Source organism: Sinocyclocheilus rhinocerous, unplaced genomic scaffold, assembly GCF_001515625.1.
Source record: "Sinocyclocheilus rhinocerous isolate Xijiao unplaced genomic scaffold, SAMN03320098_v1.1 scaffold818, whole genome shotgun sequence".
In the NCBI taxonomy this organism is placed as follows: domain Eukaryota; kingdom Metazoa; phylum Chordata; class Actinopteri; order Cypriniformes; family Cyprinidae; genus Sinocyclocheilus; species Sinocyclocheilus rhinocerous.
This window is the reverse complement of record NW_015664989.1, coordinates 1,556,280-1,578,134: the sequence shown is the minus strand read 5'-3', so window position 1 is coordinate 1,578,134 and position 21,855 is coordinate 1,556,280. Positions and strand designations below refer to the sequence as shown.

Below are 21,855 nucleotides of genomic sequence, written 5' to 3'. Positions count from 1 at the left end.
TCACTGCAAACCGAACCGAACCGAACCGTGGCAGTGGTGTATCGTTACACCTCTACTAAAAGGGAAGATTTTCAGTGAATAACAGCTTAAATTTGGCTCTCATCCTCTTGATTTGGCAGTTTAAAATCTCCGGTCGTCTTCTGTTTCCTTCGCAGCTCTCAGCATGATCGACTGTGACATGTATCTTCATTATCAAGTTAGATGTGTTCCAGACAGCAGACGAGGAGTGGAACCTCAACCAAATTAACAAAATCAGAGTTTGTGCTTGTGAAAACTAAACATGTCTTCTTGTTCCTCTTGTAGGTTCAGACTTCCAGTGTAACACTCACATCATCCCAGTGAAGAACGAGGAAGGAGTTGTGATGATGTTCATCTTGAACTTCGATTATGTTCTAGACGAGGAGAACAGCGACTCTTTGGAGAGACTGAACCTTACGCCGCCTGCCAAATCTGAAATCAGTGAGTGCAAATTGAGTTTATCATTATTATTTTTATGCATATATGTATTTTTTTTGTTTGTTTTTTTTGGTTTCTTACACAGATTTTTCCCTACTAGCTGCTCTTTCTGCAAATATTTATGCCATCTGTTTCCTCAGTAGACACGTTTAAAAATCCTTCAATCAAGAGTTTAAAACCATGATCCAAACCAACCAGCCCTAAAACTTTGATATGAGGAAAAAAATAAAAATAAGATGAGTATAATATCTATTATGAGAAAATTAATAATTAAAAAAAAAATCTTACTGAGTCCAAACTTTGTTTGTAAAGCACTACACTGTTTTGTCTAAATTAACTTTAAACATTTTGAGATTTCTTAAATATTACATTTAAGGGTCTTATTATTTTTTTATAATTAAAACAATTACAGTGTTGGTGTTGAAATGATAATAAATTATAGCTGATTATAAAACACTTCACTATTTTGTCTGTATACATTTTAAAAACTAATGTCAGCTGTTTTAATTGCTACAGATGAATTTAGGCGTCACAACATTATAATGTGCTGCATGAAAAAAGGATATTCATCTTGGAATTTGCTAAAATGCAACGTGTATATATATATATATATATACTGTATATATATATATACTGTATATATACTGTATATATATATATATATAAATATTATTATTATAACAACAAAAAACAATAATCTATTCTGAGTTTAAATTCCAGAACCCAATTGTTGTGGTTGTGCTAGTTAATGCATCAGCAACAAAACTGAAGCTTTCAACAACCACTATTATTACTTACTTAATATTATAACATTATTATTATTATGTGTGTAAATAATGAGCAATAATTTCTCTGATGATCATTTTGTAACTTACATTAGAGCTGCTTCCTAGTGACTCCTTCACAACCCCACCTCTGCTGTGCTAAACCAGCCATTCTAATCAGTCGTGTTCAACAGGAAGTGCTTTAACTGGCCAGCGCAGTGAGGCGTTCCTCAACAGAGCGTGCTAATTAGACAGGAGCTTCTCGCTGAGACTGCTCAGATTCAGGTGGGATGCTAGTATCTTCTGCTCTTGCCTCAGATGAGGGATGCTTTCAGAACTGGCTTCACATCAAGGCTTTAACACGCTCATCAGCAGGTGCAGATTTAGTTTTACTGGCCAGCACAGCAAACCAATCTTCTTCTTTTTGGCACCTTTGGTGATCTAATTGACACATAAAGTGACCAATCACATTTAGCTGTGTTTTTGCATGTATACACACAGTGTTGGGGAAAGTTACTTTTAAAAGTAATGCTGAGACTGCTCAGATTCAGGTGGGATGCTAGTATCTTCTGCTCTTGCCTCAGATGAGGGATGCTTTCAGAACTGGCTTCACATCAAGGCTTTAACACGCTCATCAGCAGGTGCAGATTTAGTTTTACTGGCACAGACAGCAAACCAATCTTCTTCTTTTTGGCACCTTTGGTGATCTAATTGACACATAAAGTGACCAATCACATTTAGCTGTGTTTTTGCATGTATATATATATATATATATATATATATATACACACATACACACACACACACACACACACATGAAACCAATGAAAGAACAAATGTTTATAAATAAAACAATACATAATTTTACATTTAAAATGTAAAAATATGGGAAATAAGCATGCACAATTAAATACAGATCAATAAAAAAACTAAATTCTCTAATATTGGCCAATAACTAACAAAACTTTATGGTTTTGTGTATAATGTCCATCAGACACACAGTGAACTGCTGTGACTAATATTAACCGGGTCATATAGAGAAAGAGCCTCAGTGAGGACGAGAACGGAAGCGGATGATATTAATGCATTTATCATCTCCATCATCTCCATAACTTCCTGTATCTGCGGGCCGGTTTGCTCTGACAGGGCAGCGGGCTGCAGGGTGGACGATTGTGGCAGGATGAAGCATCTGTGAGTGTCGTGTGCTCGTTTACAGCTCTATAGCTGCTCGGGCCTCAGGTCCGCCTCAGCGTCTCTACATCCTCACTTAGCAAACACACCGCTTTAGGTGAAGGTTATTTATAGTGGAGAATGCTGCAGAGTGTGTGTGTGTGTGTGTGTGTTTTCTGCCTCTGGGTGTCATGGAGAGTCTGTGTCAACAAGGACTCACCGCTGAACCCTGCTTGTATGTGTTACAATGAGACCCAAACCTAGTCAGGACGTAAATACACATACTCATATTGAACGTTTCTGATTATGAAGTACCACACTATTTTGTCTAAATAAATAAAAAACACTAAAAACTAAAGCCAGTTGTTTTAAATGCTACAAATGAATTTAGGCATCACAAAATCTTGATATAAAGCATGAATTTTTTTGTATTTTTTTTAGATTTGCTAAATATTATACATAAGTGTTATTACAGTTTTTCCTTGTCTTTTTAAAAATTAATTGTTTTCATTGAATTGAAAATAAATTATAGCTGATAAAATACTACTCTATTTTTTATAAATAAATTAAACATATGCTACAAATAAATTTAGGCATCACGACATGGATATTTCAAAAACCACATGGATCTGAAAATTTGAAATTCGTTTTGAGATTATATTTCAGGACACACACATATATATATATATATATATATATAATAAGAATGAGAAGAATGTGTTGTCCAAAAAAATTAATATGGTCATTTACTTTTATGGTGAGATGCCTGCATTGATCTTTGAATCTGTTTGCACTAAGTTTATGCGTCTTGAGTAATAATCAAACTGATATCCCACATAGCAAGTGCAACCAAGAGGCATTGCAAATCAACCCACTCAATGTGGCATATCAAGACACATTACAGTATGTGCATTGAAACCTGAGTGAAATAAAAGGCTGAATGATTGGAGGGAAGATGATTCCTCCATTACATTGTGTAAAGTGGCTGACAAAAGGTACTGTAAAGGAACAGTTCACTCACAAATGAATGTTTTCGTGTCATCATTTACTCACCCTCATGTGGTTCTGCCATTGTGTTATCTTCCTCCTGTGAAATGCAAAATGAGATGTTAGACAGAATGTCTGAGCTGCTCAGACAATGAAAAGTGGAGGATTTCTGTCAAAACAACAACAACATCATGACAGTGCACTATATTCCAAGTGATGTGTAATAGCTTTGTATACGGATGTAGAACTTTGATTATATGAACTCTGAAAAATTATAAAATGGATTTTTAAAAAGCATCAGTAGGACAACACTAACATTAAAGGAATAGGTCACCCAAAAATGAAAATTGTCTGAATATTACTCACTCTCAGGTCATCCAAGATGAGTTTGTTTCTTCATGGGAACAGATTTGGAGAAATTCAGCATTGCATCGCTTGCTCAGCAATGGATCCTCTGCAGTGAATGGGTGCCGTCAGAATTGAGTCTAGATAGCTGACAAAAACATCACAATAATGTGCAAGTAATCCACATGACTCCGTCCATCAAAGAACTTGTGAAGCTGCGTGTTTGTAAGAAACAAATCCATCATAAAGATGTTTTAACTTCACTTCTGGCTAAAATATGAGTCTTCTATCCATAATAACGCTTCCTCCAGTGAAAAAGTCCATCCCCTGTTGTCTCTCACATATCAAAATCCACACACATATTTGTTTAGAACTGTTTTGGGCCGTTTTTGCTTGTAAATGTGTGCATATTTGTCTTCTGATTCAGACAAGACAACTTTTTCACTGAAGAAAGCAATATTATGAATAGTGGACTTTACATACTGTACATTAGCAACAATTTGAAGTTAACAACATCTTGAAGATGGCTTTGTTTTTTTTTATACAAACACGCAGCTTTTGGCTTCACCAGATATTAACTGATGGACTGGAGTGCTGTGGATTACTTGTGGATTATTGTGATGTTTTTATCAGCTGTTTGAACTCTCATTCTGACGGCACCCATTCACTGCAGAGGATCCATTGCTGAGCAAGTGATGCTACATTTCTCCAAATCTGATGAAGAAACTAACTCATCTATATCTTGGATGGCTTGAGGCTGAGTACATTTTCAGCAATTTTTTATTTTGTGGTGAACTACTCCTTTAACTGTAGATTTTAACATGCAAAACAATATACCATCAGATCACATATGCATGCACATATTTAAAATTCTTCACCACATATATGTGCAGAATTCCTGTGACACATCAAATTTAGACTGAAGTGACTTTTGGGGCAAACAAGAAACTAATTATGCATAAACTTGCCAGTATCATAGCAACAAATGGAAGTGCTGGAATCATGGGATGGAATCCCCAGGTTCTAGTGTATTCTGAAATAGACGCTCTATCAGTCTGAATGAGAATGTCACATGCTTAGACTGCAAAACTCCCCTGCTATGATTAGAAAACAGCAAACGCAATGTAATTTACATGCTAATGTACATTAGAATCATGATAACCAAACCGCACATGACCTTCAAATCAAGCAATCTACATATGCACTGTGACTGTTAGCACGCGCACACACACACACACACACACACACACACAAACTTGCTGTCATGAATAATTTGTTAGGATAGAGCCTTTTGTAATGTTCCATATATCTGTGCTATGGAATAAACTACCAGTGTTCACGCCTGTATTGGCCATTTCATTTTCTGTTCAAACCAATTTATGCATCTGGATTAAGTCTTAGTAGAAGCAAATGAAAACTAGATATTAAATGTGCACTAGCGGCCTAAACCAGTTATGGTATAATAATAATAATATCAGTCATATACAATATAAAAGATATTGGATTATCTCAAAATAAAATAATAATTATGTGTGTGTGTGTGTGTGTGTGTATATATATACTAAGATATATAAAAAAGCTATTTTTGTTATGATTTAATTTGATCTCTTATTCCTTCAAGATGGGGCAATATTTTCGTTTGTATAATGTACTACATTCACAATATATATTATATTATATATATAAACACAATATAATTAATATTAAAATTAGTAAAAAGTAAAAAAATGTTTACTTCAATAGTTATATTTTATATATTTTGTTATATTTTAGATATATTTTTTAAATTATACATTTAAAACTAGATTTATGTAAAACAAATCTTAGTTTTCAACTACCCGTGTACAGTATGCTTATTTTTTAAAGTTTAATTTATCAACCAAAGCACAAATGTTCATAAATAAAACACAGTGAACATGATTTTTAAGATCTCGCCCAGGGCCTCAGAAACTGTTTAATTTAAATTCTCCTATTTTTCTGACAGCCAAATGGTGTACAATCGTCTGAGCGGCTTGCGTTACTGGCTGTGTTGTAGATGGCTGGTAGTTCCAGCACTGGAGTCCAGATACACAGAGCGATAGAGAGAGATTTTGTGCAGAGAACATGATTGAGTATTAATGTCTGACAGTCACAGGAAGAAAAGGAATGTGGCCATGATGGTTTAATATCTTATTATGCTTAATTAACCTCACGGCTCTGACTGACTTTCTCGCCGTCAACATCACTCATCGCAAACGTCAGGAATCACAAAGCTTGACGTTTGACTTTTCTGTGCAGTGTACTGTACATGATGCTTTCAGTGATACGTGTGTCCTCTTGTTCTTTCTGAGAGAGTCTGAAGTGCTAGCCAGCAGTAATGTGTGCAAACACATTGCAGAATCACCGCACATAGAGGTCACACACTTATTCACTACCAGATCATCTTCATCTTTGTCAGGAGTTTTGTCAGAAAAGTCATCCGAGTGCAATGCAAGTGTATTAAGGCTCTTAGATATGAATCCACTCTTGTGTGCCATTTTTCACCGCAACTTCAAAATAGACAAAATGAGAAGTTGTATTTTGCATAAAGAACATTAAACCTATTTAGGACCAATAAGATTGTTTGCACGTGACATTATTTGCATACCAATTATGCACATATTGCCCCAAAATGATCATAACTGTAATCTAAACATTTGAGTTTGTTTGGTTATTCTTGTTCTCAGTTGTGAATCCATTACTGTAATGCAGTCAACAGGTTATTACTGATAATTAAAAATAAAACCTATTAGAACATGTGTTAATTAAAATAAAGCTGTAATAAAATATAAATATTAGATGAAAAATTAAACAACTATACAAAAATTAGAAATGTTGCCTTAGCAACTAACTGAAATAAGTTTAAGCACTACTGTAAATTACTCGAAATAAGCAAAAACTAAAACTGAAATAAATTAAAATAAACTTAGGATTATTTTTTTTAAATAATAATGAAAAGATAAGAAATAAAAATAAACTGGAAACTGAAAATATAAAGATAAATGCTTATTCAAAATATTAATAAAAAATATAATACTAGATAAATAATAGTAAAATAATACTGATCTATTTCTACATGTCATCTGAAGCAATAAACAACTCATATCTCCTTGTTATCCATGTTGATGAGAGTGGATTCTTATCTAATGACACATAAATGCATTCTGTAAGAAGCGTTCAAGAATCTCTCTTGATTTTGCAGTAAATATGATCACTAGAAGTAATATTATTAGTAGTGCTTAATGAACACATTACTAAGCATCCAGATAATAATGACAGATACAGTACAATGTAGTTTATTATATTATATGCTGATATTATATAATATTACACTATATTCATTTTTTTTTCAATTTTAACCTCTAAACAGAGAAAGGTATAAATAATAATTATACTTTGTAACAGCGTAGTTATTGTTAATTAAAATTTGAATTAATTGAAATAAAGCTGAAATATAGACTATATATAAAAATATTTTTAAAAAGCATAAAAATGACAAAAGCACATAAAAATGGTAACAAATTGTAAATAAAAAAAAAGGAGTGAAATGTAATCATTAGGAGTAATAGTAATATTTGCCTTAGTAAGCACTACCAGTAATACAAATCCAGATAATGATGACAGATACAGTATATACAATTCAATAATATTGATAATAATAATAATTTGTTGCAATGTTGTTATTATCTAAAACTTAAAGAAAAAAAACATCTTCAGTAATTGAAATAAAGCTGAAATAAAATAGGAAAAAAATGTTCCATCGGCAGCTAACTGAAATAAAAAGTTTAGTTTGAAGTACTAAAATTACACCAAAAAAAACAAAACAATAATAATAAATAAAGCTATACAGAAATATATTTCCAAAAATATATAAAATTGCAAATATTACTAAGACTTGCTAAAACTGAAATTGTAAGTCAATAAATATAGTGAAATATTATTATAATGTATTATATTTAGTGCTTTTCGAAGGTTTCGTACATTGTTCAAAAAGCAAAATGGGAGAGAGTAACTCAGCATTAAAGGTGCAGTGATACTAGACTTTAAGCATGTAGATTTACTAGAGATAAACTGAAATTGTAACCCATTATTGGTTAATTCAGCATCTTCCTTTTAAATCTCTGAAGAATAACACCTAGTAACACACTTACTGTGTGTTTAACAGGAAACAATGGTATTTATAAGTAATTTATAAGTGAGAAATGTAGCATTTGTACCTCAGAAACAAATATAGAAATAATAAAAAATATTTTTTTAAAAAATGTAAAAAAAATTTGTGATCATTTAAATAACTAAACCACTTTGCATAGATAAAAATAGTAGCATAAATAATAATTTGTTAGAGAGTTGTTATTGTAAACTAAAAGTATTGATAAAATGTTTTCGGTAATTTAAATGAAATAAAACTGAAATAAACTACAATATAAATATTAGATGAAACAGAAATTAAAATATAATAAAATTAATTTGTGATAATTTAGACACCTAAACAACTTTGATCAATAGATGAGATTATCAACTTTGATTTGATAGATAGATAGATAGATAGATAGATAGATAGATATGAATACTTGTTTGTATTGAATCTCGCAGATTGAATCTGCACACATTTTCAGGTCAAAGTTGAGCTTTGTGTTGCAGATAAAAGCTAATGCTCTCCACATGTGCTTGTGCTCTCGTTCTCTGGCGTGTGCATGAATGAAAGTGAAGTCCAGCGTCATTCATGAGATTTCAGCCAAACTAGTCTGGTAGCTTTCTCTTGAAGTAGACCTTATTTATTAGAAAATGTGCACTGCAATTTAGTCTTCAAAGCGCTGATGCACTGGAGAGGAAACACTGAATTCCACGGGGAAACTCTGGATTTGTTTGATCACATCCTGTTTTAAAAGAAAAAAAAAACGTTGAGAGGCTGCTAATTAAAGCAGTGGTGATCTGTGTCCGTGTGAGGGATGAATTCAGACCAAAGGCCGGTGGGATAATTAAAGGCATGGCTGAACAAATGAGCCATATGTCAGACTGTTGTTCTCCTGGGGGAGATGCATTGTGGGAATGAATGTTGACCGCTCAAGCTGCACGTCTGCTGAATACGCCCGTTCTCATAATAATGCTGCCAGCGGTGCTGCCAACTCATTTCAGTGTATTCAATGGCCACTTCTGAAACACTATAAAACAGTCGTTCTTCATTCGAAAATCTTACTGATAAAAAATGTAATTAAATTCAACATAGAAATAACAAGTAAATAAATATTTTTCTTTAAGAGTGTCTATTTTGATTCTGCCCCAAATAATAATATTAATGATAATATATTGTATAAATAGATCATTTAGATTTAAGAAATAAAATAAAATAAAAGGCTGTTTTACTTTAATTTGTTAATAATATTTATTTGAATATTTATCTTTAAAATAAAGATGTTTAACAGCATATTTGTTATAATAGCAGCCTTAAAAAATAAAATAAAATATAATAGAGAAATTGAGAAATACTTGAAGGCTCTTTTAATTTAATTTGTTAATAACAGCTTATCTGTTATTAGTTACTAAAATAAAATAAAAACAGCCTTCAAGTATTCCTCAGTTTGTCATATACACAGTGGAGATCAAAATTAGAGAACAATCTATAGATACTTCCTCCTCCAGCTTTCACTGACTACTTTACGCACTCAGGCTTCAGTCTTTCCCCAGTTTGATGCCGAACATATTGTTTCCCATCAGACCCAAATAAATGAAACTTGCTGTCATCACTAAAGTGAACTTTGGACCAGTTCTTCTCTCTCCACACAACATGCTCCTCAGCAAAGGTGAGCTTAGCCTTTTGATTCTTTCTGCTGATGAGAGGCTTGGTCACTGCAGAGTGTGCTTTCAGTCCGACTTCTCTTAAACGCACCGAGACAGATCCATACCCTGCTTCAGCACTGAACTGGCGAGCAATTCCAGCTGCAGTGTTGAACCGATTCCCCATTGAGAGTCTCTGCATTATCCTGTCCTCTCGTGCATTCGTCTTACATGGACGACCAGCCTTTTGGGGGGACTTGAATGAATTAGTGTCTTTTTAAACCTGCAATATTCAAGAAATCCCAGATTTAGAATGGTCAGCTTCTCTTGCAGTGGCTGAAAGTGTCATCCCTCTGGCCTTCATCTGGACCGCCTCCTGTCGCAGGGTTTCAGTCACCTCAGAGTGGCCCGCCGTCTTGCAATCTCAGTGAAAATTGGAGGAATACTGCCAGTCAAATAGTGTTTGTTTGTCATATAATTAAAGAAATTAGCACCAGGTGCCAGATTAACACCAGTAACTTGGAGGTATCTGTAAGTGATCTCTAATTTTGATCAGAGATCTTTTTCATATATCTCACACAAGTTTTTTATACTGTGCTTCAGAATACAATGAATTTATTAAATATGCTTAAAAACTGCAATTGTAGGTTGTTCTCTAATTTTGATCTCCACTGTATGTATGTATACACAATTGATAATAACTTGCATAACTTAAGCTGAGCTATTTAAATAAGTAAACACTATTAAAAAAGCGTGCACATACACACACACATATATATATATATATATATATATATATATAAAGAATTGAGATTGAGAACAATATTTATAATATTTATCTTTAAATAAAAGGGTTGTGCTTAACAGCATATCAGTTATAATAAAAGCCGTAATAAATTACATTGAGTTTCTATTTCAACTTTCCTCCAATTAAAAAAAAATGACAACAAATAAATAATAATAATTTGTTTTTCAAATACCTCTAGGAAAAGGAAGATTCTTCCACTTCCGTCTGCCAGCCTTGAAGCTGTTGGGAACCAGCAAGCAGTCTCTTCCGCAGGACGAGCCAGACTCAGTGATGGTGGACTCGCCCAGGGCCAGTGACGACTCTGTGGCCGTGATGGACGTCCAATCGCCCACCAAGGACGGTTCGAGTCCAGCGGATGCCAACGACACGCGGGCGCTCATCAGCTCCAGCCCTCGCTCCTCCCCGGTCAGCACGTCCTTACCCCTCGACCACTCATCGCCCAAGCAGCCCTGGGACCTGCCCAGTCCGTCTCAAGCGCAGTCCACCACCTGCCTGGCCCAGGCCAACTCTAGAGACAGTGTGTGCAGCAGGAGACGCGCCTCCTCCGTTCACGACATCGAAGGCCTGAGCACAAACTCCAAACACCTGTTTACGGACAGACACACAAGTGAAGGTGAGGACTACAACTTATATTGAGCTTCTTGTGTTTTTGTGATATGTTTGACTGAAATTGGAGTAACACAGCATGGCACTAGGAATGCCAAGGACATTGGTTTGACATGGACCAAGAAACTCATGGACGGATAAATAAAAAAGACAGCAGAATTTTTTTTTTTTTTTAAATAATAATAAAAATTATTATTTTTCTCTCTTTTTGTTCTTTAAAAGAACAATATTATATTTTAAATAATTTTTCTATTAATTGTATGTGTGTGTGTGTGTGTGTATGTATATATATATATATATATATATATATATATATATATATATACACACACACACACAATTAAATCTAATTTTATATAATTATATTATAATATTATATAATTAAATCAAAATTTTTTACTGGTTTTGAAATATTGAATAACAGAATCTCTGAAACCAATTTCTTTACCCCGATATAAACCTTGTCTTACACCGAAAAAAAAAACAATTGTTTGAATTACAGTGTATTTAATCTGTGCAATTGATTAACTCAACCGTCATAATGCATATTAGTTTCTGCATTGTTTGCACGATTAATGTAGACAGGAATGTATAATTTTCCAGGGTAGTGATTTAATTGCTTTTATTGATGAATGATAACCACATCTAACAGCAATACATTTTCAATTTAGAGTAATTTTAATGGACAAAATATGAAATTATCCATTGCTGGCGCTCATCAGCTTTAAAAGCAGCATGTGTGCTTTCATTTTTCACAAGAATTTTCTCAATTAAATGTTTTCTTCAAAGAACTTGGGCACATTTCCTCATGTTCTTTTTCTAATCTCTATACTCCTCCATTTCAGACCATGGACGCGGTTCGAAAGGTAACGCTGTATTCTGTGGGAATGCATAATAACTGTCTCTGGCTGCTTGCTGCATGCTTAAAAATGCACAGCAGCTTCACGATCATTTCATATTAGTGTCTACTTACAGCACCAGTAATGTCAGTTTGATCCTAAACAGAGGTATAAAAAACACAATTCAGTCCAGTTCGACCTGTGAGATGATTTGAGAAAAATAATTATTAAATAATGCTAAAAAAAAAAAAAAAACGTAGTTTTTTATAAAATTATTATAAATTATATAATTATAAACTGTAAAAAAGTAATTGTTCAAAGTTGTAAGTAAAACAAAGATTATTGGAGTATGTTTTACAAGAAAATACTAATTTTACATTTTCAAAATTGTACATTTAATTCAATGTGTTACTTGCCATTTTTGTAATTAATTGTGAAATTTACTAGCAATTTTGAAAAACTGTTTCTACACCAAACTTTTTTCGGTGTGTAATATATTGATAATTTATCATTTTGCGATTTATGATTTGGTCAAAGCAATGATGTGTAATACATACAGGTACAAAAAAAATATTTATTGTTTATCAGTGTTATTTTAGTATCACTGAGATTAAGATTATTTGTATTTATTTTTATTTTTCAGATTTCATTTCATTTCATTTTTAGTAACTTTGCTGTGTTTTTACAATTTTATCAAATTTTTTTTTTTGTAAAATCTGTATAGTTTTTTTTCAGTTTTAGTTTGAGTTATTTTAGAACTTTAACTTAAACTAAATGAAAATGAGAAAAGAGCTGAAATAAAATAATTCTACGGATTTTTATACTTTATTTCAGTTAGTGTTTATTTCAAGTAACAAAAATGTATGTTTTAGTTTTAGTTTGTATGATTTAGTTTATTAGACATAACCCATTAAAATATAATAAGTCTTTGCTTTCTAAATTTGAGAGAGAAGCCAATCTGTAAATGAAAACATGTTTTTTAAATGCTGTTTTTATTCCTAACTTGTCTTATATGGAAACAGCCTCTTTATAAGCCTTAGAAGATTGTGCTTTCTGCATGCATTTTCCATCAATACCCCAAGCTTTAACGAATAACAAATTCAGCCAGCATATGGCGACTTTTAGTCCAGTTTTCAACTTAAAATAAAGTTTGACACCCCTGTTGTAATCAGAACTTAAACTGGTTAAATCAACATACCTAAAAAAAAAACGAGATAAAAGCTGTTATCTTTCCTCAAAAGCGCATTCAGGCTACAGATCAGAGCATCATCAGAGTGTCTGCGACGTCATGCCGTTTCGTGATTATCCATTTTCAGCCTGATTTCTCCTCTCTGCTGTTATTGATATCTTGATTAGATCAAACAGAACATTTGCTGCTATTTCAATAAAGCTCTAGTCTGGACTTTCCTGCATTGAGATGGATTAGAACGGCTCGGTTGTGATTCAGACTTGTACAGGCAGTTCCCCTTCACATCCCATTGAACGGGACTGATGCATCGGGACGGCAGATCAATGCTACATGCTGAATGACTTCCATCAGCACAGCCTCTTCAGTTTTGGAGGACATTTCTCTAATCAGAGTTTGAATTAAGGCTGTATGCCAAGTGAGGTTGTGCGTCACAGTTATTTATCATCTTTCTTTTACATTGCACATGATTTTAATGGATTGCTAATGGATGCTTACAGAACTGCACATGTTTGCTTCAAGCATGGATGATGTTGTTTATGGCAAGCCTGAAATGTAGCAATAATAATAATAATCCTGTTTCTTTCAGTAAAATTACACATATACAGTTTAGATTATGGTATTTTAATTCAACTGTAACACATTCATATGGTTCATTATGCTGAGCTAACAATATGTATTTTAATATTCAAGGCAAGATCATTGCAGGGTGATGTAATTAATATTAATTATCCATTTTTTTAACTATATTTTCTTATGATATTTAAGTATTTGCCCTGAAATATCTTAAATTGTTGTTTTGTTTTTAAATTGAACATTTTTTAAACTACATTTTTAAATGTAAATATTTTGTTTTATATTTATTTAATTTTGCAAACAATATGTATTCAAATATTCAAAGCAAGATCAAGCCCAGGTGATATAACTAATATATTACTCATTTTTAATTATATTCTTCTTATGATATTTAAGTATTTGCTCTGAAATGCCTTAAATCGTCATTTTGTTTTTGAATTTAACATTTTTATATATTTATTTATTTTACATTTTTAAATGCATTTTAATGTAAATATTTTATTTAATATATCTTTTTTAATATTTATTTCAATTTTATTAAAATAATGTAATAATAATGATGATGATTCATTAATATTTAAATATTATTGTTCTCAAATATCGAAATAAAAGCTATATTTACCTGCATATAATTTTTATTTAAACATTTGAAAATATATAATGTTGCTATATCACCCAGCCTTGTGCAAGATGAACAAGAATAAACAAAATAGTCTCTGATATTCACAGGCTCTTCTTTACTCTTTACCTTCAGGTCCGTTTAACCATCTGAAGTCCAGTCTGCTGGGATCGACCTCAGACTCCAATCTGAACAAATACAGCACCATCAACAAGATCCCGCTCATCGCACTCAACTTCTCTGAATCCAACGATAAGAAAGCGCCTTCCCCTCCGTCCTCGGAGAAAACCATCATCGCACCAAAGGTCAAGGACAGAACACACAACGTCACTGAGAAGGTCACACAGGTAAGACTGTTTGTAGTCAACATGAATGCAAAACTCACTATATTAAAGGGGTAGTTGATTATGATTTCACTTTTTGAACTTTAGCTAGTGTGTTATGTTGCTGTTAGAGCATAAACAACATCTGCAAAGTTACGACGTTCAAAGTTCAATGCAAAGGGAGATATTTTCTTTTAAAGGGGTCATATGATGTTGCTAAAAATAACATTATTTTTCACAACGAAACACATGGAGTGAGCGGAGGCCGGCGGGCTTGAGAACAGCGCAGCCGGCGGATTCGACGAAGGAGCATCCGGCGGGCTTGCGGCAACCACGTGACGACCCCCGGGCTGGACTCCGCTTCGCGTGGTTGACTCCTAACTTTTGTAAAGAATATCTCTTTGGATTTGAGACTTTAGTCTTTGCAACTTTACAGATCTTCTTTATGCACCAAGAGCTTGTAACACTCCAAAGAGAAAGGAACATTTGAAATCGCATCATATGACCCCTTTGAAGAAATCGCTGTTTAAGGACTACAGAAAACTACTGTGGTAGGGACTACAACGAGCTTCTTCCTGGGTTTGTGACATCACTAACCCCGATGTTTACATAAACCCCGCCCCCGGGAACATGCAACTACCCGTAATGGTAAGGGGGTGTGGCGTTTCCGGACAACGTGCACTAGGCGGTTAGCGAATCACAAACACACTGAGCCCGCTAACCAATCATAGCCCATTGCGTTTTTCTGAGGGAGGGGCTTAATAGAACCAGGATCTCAACAGACCGTTTTGACGAGAATGGAAACAGTGGTGTAGAATAAAGGTATAATATGTGAAAATAATGTTTGTTTGTTTTTTTTTAAATGAAGCATGAACACGTTACACTGCACCTCATAAACACAATCAAGCTTTCGAAAAAAGTTGATCAACCACCCCTTTAAATAAAAACCATATTTAGTTTCTTTATACACGCTTCTGGTCTTATTGTGACCGATTCCTCAGTGCACATTACTCCAAAGACAAAAATACTCACTAAGGTTGCATAAAAATACAGTAAAAACCATAACATTGAATGAAAATGAAATAAAACAAACATTAACATTTAACAATTTTTATTTATATTTAAACAAAAAACAAACAATAAAATTACTAAAACTTTAACTAAAATAAAAATGAAAACGGAAAATCTTAAAATAAAATAATATATTATGCTTAGTTAATATTTGTGTGGAAACTGTGAATAGACAGTTCAAAAGAACAGCATTTATTTGAAATAGAAATCTTTTGACACATTATAAATGTATTTACTGTCACTTTTGATCAATTTAATACATCCTTGCTGAATAAAACTATTAAATTCTTTTTTGATCAATTTAATGCATCCTGGCTAAATAAAGCGATGAAATTCTTTCAAAAAAATAAATAAATCTTACTGACCCCAAACTTTTTGGAGGGTATAGTGTATTTATTAACATTAACATTATTAACATTACTAACATTTCTATTGCTTCGTCTACCATGTTCCATGCATTTTTTTTTTTAGATTTATCCATTAAAATCACATGCAATGCTGCCTGAAAGTAGTCTTACCTTTAGTAACCTTACGCAATAACATGCCTATAATGCCTTAAAATGCTGTCTAGTTAGGTGGCTTGCTAGTTTTTGGAACAGAGCTAGTGTGCAAACACACATCTAGCTTCATAGATTAAAGGGGAAAGTTCAATTTACACTCGAGTCTCTCACACAGAAACTGCCGCAGTGCTACTGAATTGTGTTTTGGCAATATTTGGAGATCCATTTCCCAGAGGTGGTAGAAAATCCATTTTCATGCTCGGATGCTCTTTTGATGCATTTCGGTGTCAGAAAAAGATGCTAAATATGGTTGAGGTAAGAAAGGAGATCGGAGCGAGGACGTGACACACGGACTCTGAATAATTACTGCTGGTTGCCCTGTATTCTTGCTCTCATCTTAATATCCCTGAGGTTAAGTAGTATCCTCATTAGCATTTATTTGCATACACATGTCTGTTAGCATCATTTAATCTTGGCTATATAGTGGAATTATAGCTTGTTTGTGCTCGTCCACAAGACTATTGGATTTCCAATCGAATCATGAAGCACTTGACGCGTGCAGTATTTCAAACACATTACGCTCGCGACACATTGATTAACTCAAACTCCACGGAGGAGAAATAGAGCAGAAGCACATCCTCACCCGAGGGTCTTACTGAGAAACATGAAGGAAAAACGACCGATTTTACTCTGTTAAATCAATGTGAAACGTTCATAACCGAGCACGTCGGTGCTGTTCTTTTGAACTTTCTTTTCACCAAAGATTCCTGAAAAATAAAATGTCTTGCAGTTTCCACAAAAAATATGAAGCAGCACAACTGTTTTCAACACTGATAATGATATTAATGTTTCTTGAGCAGCAAATCAGTATATTAGAATGATTTCTGAAGGATCATGTGACACTGAGGACTGGAGTAATGATGCTGAAAATTCAGCTTTGCATCACAGGAAGAAATTACATATTAACATATATTCAAATAGAAAACAGCTATTTTAAATTGTAATAATATTTCACAATAGCCCCCGGGAACATGCAACTACCCGTAATGGTAAGGGGGTGTGGCGTTTCCGGACAACGTGCACTAGGCGGTTAGCGAATCACAAACACACTGAGCCCGCTAACCAATCATAGCCCATTGCGTTTTTCTGAGGGAGGGGCTTAATAGAACCAGGATCTCAACAGACCGTTTTGACGAGAATGGAAACAGTGGTGTAGAATAAAGGTATAATATGTGAAAATAATGTTTGTTTGTTTTTTTTTAAATGAAGCATGAACACGTTACACTGCACCTCATAAACACAATCAAGCTTTCGAAAAAAGTTGATCAACCACCCCTTTAAATAAAAACCATATTTAGTTTCTTTATACACGCTTCTGGTCTTATTGTGACCGATTCCTCAGTGCACATTACTCCAAAGACAAAAATACTCACTAAGGTTGCATAAAAATACAGTAAAAACCATAACATTGAATGAAAATGAAATAAAACAAACATTAACATTTAACAATTTTTATTTATATTTAAACAAAAAACAAACAATAAAATTACTAAAACTTTAACTAAAATAAAAATGAAAACGGAAAATCTTAAAATAAAATAATATATTATGCTTAGTTAATATTTGTGTGGAAACTGTGAATAGACAGTTCAAAAGAACAGCATTTATTTGAAATAGAAATCTTTTGACACATTATAAATGTATTTACTGTCACTTTTGATCAATTTAATACATCCTTGCTGAATAAAACTATTAAATTCTTTTTTGATCAATTTAATGCATCCTGGCTAAATAAAGCGATGAAATTCTTTCAAAAAAATAAATAAATCTTACTGACCCCAAACTTTTTGGAGGGTATAGTGTATTTATTAACATTAACATTATTAACATTACTAACATTTCTATTGCTTCGTCTACCATGTTCCATGCATTTTTTTTTTTAGATTTATCCATTAAAATCACATGCAATGCTGCCTGAAAGTAGTCTTACCTTTAGTAACCTTACGCAATAACATGCCTATAATGCCTTAAAATGCTGTCTAGTTAGGTGGCTTGCTAGTTTTTGGAACAGAGCTAGTGTGCAAACACACATCTAGCTTCATAGATTAAAGGGGAAAGTTCAATTTACACTCGAGTCTCTCACACAGAAACTGCCGCAGTGCTACTGAATTGTGTTTTGGCAATATTTGGAGATCCATTTCCCAGAGGTGGTAGAAAATCCATTTTCATGCTCGGATGCTCTTTTGATGCATTTCGGTGTCAGAAAAAGATGCTAAATATGGTTGAGGTAAGAAAGGAGATCGGAGCGAGGACGTGACACACGGACTCTGAATAATTACTGCTGGTTGCCCTGTATTCTTGCTCTCATCTTAATATCCCTGAGGTTAAGTAGTATCCTCATTAGCATTTATTTGCATACACATGTCTGTTAGCATCATTTAATCTTGGCTATATAGTGGAATTATAGCTTGTTTGTGCTCGTCCACAAGACTATTGGATTTCCAATCGAATCATGAAGCACTTGACGCGTGCAGTATTTCAAACACATTACGCTCGCGACACATTGATTAACTCAAACTCCACGGAGGAGAAATAGAGCAGAAGCACATCCTCACCCGAGGGTCTTACTGAGAAACATGAAGGAAAAACGACCGATTTTACTCTGTTAAATCAATGTGAAACGTTCATAACCGAGCACGTCGGTGCTGTTCTTTTGAACTTTCTTTTCACCAAAGATTCCTGAAAAATAAAATGTCTTGCAGTTTCCACAAAAAATATGAAGCAGCACAACTGTTTTCAACACTGATAATGATATTAATGTTTCTTGAGCAGCAAATCAGTATATTAGAATGATTTCTGAAGGATCATGTGACACTGAGGACTGGAGTAATGATGCTGAAAATTCAGCTTTGCATCACAGGAAGAAATTACATATTAACATATATTCAAATAGAAAACAGCTATTTTAAATTGTAATAATATTTCACAATATTACAGTTTTTTGTTGTATTTTTACTGTATTTTCTTAAATAAATGCAGTCTTGGTAAGCAAAAAGACTCAAAAAAAAAAAAAAACTATGTATAATAAGTATCAATAAACCTAGTTCAGCCTAATTAAAATTGGCTATTTTACCCAATATTTGTATGTGCATTTTATGCTTCGAGCTTAACAGCATGCTAATGTCAAAATCAAATGATACATTTGCATGCTGTGCTATTTAGCCAGCTGCCTTTAAATCAGTCACTTATTAGGTGCCATTTCAGTTAGGATGCTGTGATGGAGGGTAGTCGCCTACGTGGACAATGCTTGAAGGTTAGAGACTTCTGTAAATGTCCTTCAATGAAAGTCAAAGTAACACACAGTTCTGGGTCAAACCGTGTAACGGGTCCGTCTTTTGACCAGCCGTGACAGAAGTCGATGACAGCCCATCCGAACGACACAAGTCCTCACTTTGGAGTCATCGACTCGTTCACTGCGGTCATTTGGCCCGTTACGTCTGAGCGATTCTCACATGACCTTCCCAGACCTGCCTGGACGTGTGAGAGCCTGCGAGAGAAAAAGATACATAATTTATCACTTTCTTAGAAGAGAAAGAGAGAGAGAAATCGACTAGGGCAACTGATTACTGCTGCCGCCGTCATAATTTCGAATTAAGTATTTATCAGGAAAAGACGCCTCATTTGCTGACTTTCAAAGGTGGTTAAATCCTGCAGTAAGGTGTGTGTGTGTGTGTGTGTGTGTGTGTTCATTCAGAGCTCGATTATACAGACACACTGCTGGATTACAGACTGTTATCATCCTAATGCTTTTACTTCTGCTGTTCAATGGCTTTGCAAAATAGTGAAATGAAACCCTGGTTGAGTCCTTTGTAGTGCAAAGGAAAGCCGCGTGTTATTGCTTATTGTGGAGATCTTTGTATTCATGCTTTGAGAGTTGCAGACAGCTGGAAAAACAATATTTGCTGAATGAAATCCATTACTTGTTTCTTAGCAATTTTGAGGAGCTGATTCCAAAAATAGTTTCTGTTTTACACAAGCAAGTCACTTTCTCACAAAATATGATGCATTTCGTAGCATTTTTGCTTTCGACAGCCATTTGAAAGGTGAAGAAGTGCATTCTCCCTTAATAAGCAGAAAAACTGCCACAATAACATGATCCCTGTCTTCCTCTGAGTCAGGTTACAACTATTTGTTCAATCCTCAGCTGATTTTCACATGTACACTGTAAAAAAAATTCTGTAGTTTTTACAAAATAATTTTGGCAGCTGTGGTTGCCAGAATAATTTTGTAAAAAAATACAGAAAAACTGTAACCACATTTACGGTATTAAACAAATTTTACAGTATAAAACTGTAATTTACAAACAAGAAAATTTGAATGTAAACCAGTAAATTCAACAATGCACACTGCTATTAAAATCTGTTTTGTACCTTTAACATACTGACAACCACCATAATAATGCAGGTGGTAAAAGAGAAAGCCACATGAAGAATCAAAGCTCATCACAAGCAGCTTCGCCACAAGCAGAAGTGTATACTAATATATAGAAGGTGCACAGAGTCATTCATGCACACACAAAACACCATCATGGTAACACACATGATACTTAAATAATGCATTAAACTTTCATTAAACAACAGAAGATGTAACATAAAGCCCAAATATACATAACTAATAACACAAACTATTAAAAAAACATGATTATTTAAACAAATACCTTCAAATGTGGAGTGTCATGCAGGGGATTCTGGGAATATAAGTTTACAGTTTTTGACTGTAAATTATACATTGATTTGTTATTTTTACTTCTAAAAACTGTAAAATTAACAGCATTTTACTGTAAAATTACATGAAATGTCTGGTTAGATATTTTACAGTTTTTCCCTGTATATAGTACGGGAACTTACTGTTAACCTATTAACAGTTTTTTTTCCATAGCGTTTTTACAAAATTTTACAGTTAAAATTACACTTATTTTTTACAGTGATGAATGATTCTGAAGACAGTATTTTATGCCTAATCCTGATTTCAAGGTTAGAATTATTGACAGAAGTGACAGAAGGAAATACAAACAGGAGCCAGATGTTTTCTGCTACATCTGTTTTACCACATCCAAATGAGAGAAAATGACAGATTTTGTTTTAAATAAAGAGCTTACTTTGCTTATTTTGTTCTTTGACATTTAATGGAGCATATTTTTCCACTCCTTTGCATCTGTAAATTGTAAGTTAAATGATTCACTTCAAATGATTCAAACTTTTGACATTTCACTACTTTTGTTATTCTGATAAGTTCATTAAAGCTGTTACATATATATACATATATATATATATATATATATATATATATATGTGTGTGTGTGTGTGTGTGTGTGTGTGTGTATAATTTGAAAAATCTTCATTCTTATGTTATCTTTTGTAATCATTCTTATGTAAGCTATGTAATCAATTGCAACTAACAACATAATATTATCTTCAAAAAGATGAACAAAACTACATAAGATAAAAGAAAATACGACACAAACATACATTACATACAGGTTTGAAGAGGATAAACATAGTTAGAAATCAAGAATAAACCAATTAATATAACTTTGTGTTTGATTGTAAATAATTTTTTGTTACTTTTGTAAAAAAAAAAAATTCTGGTACAGTATTGAATTACATTTAATAATATTATCATAATTTTGATAATATTTTTTAGATTTTACATTTATTCATTTAACACACACTTTCATCCATTACAGCATTCCAGAATATTGTCTGTTTATAATTTAAGTTTTTTTACCATTATTATTTTCATAACTTTCATT

At 33.4% G+C, this 21,855-nt stretch overlaps 1 protein-coding gene across 1 annotated transcript in view; it reads left to right on the top strand.

Moving 5' to 3' along the window:
* Positions 1–21,855, top strand: part of kcnh7 (potassium voltage-gated channel subfamily H member 7) — a 108,456-nt gene that overhangs the window by 43,514 nt on the left and 43,087 nt on the right. The window contains exons 3-5 of the mRNA XM_016541455.1: positions 304–459; positions 10,502–10,936; positions 14,285–14,496. Coding sequence (XP_016396941.1) covers positions 304–459; positions 10,502–10,936; positions 14,285–14,496 — 803 coding nt within the window. The remainder of the gene's footprint in view (positions 1–303; positions 460–10,501; positions 10,937–14,284; positions 14,497–21,855) is intronic.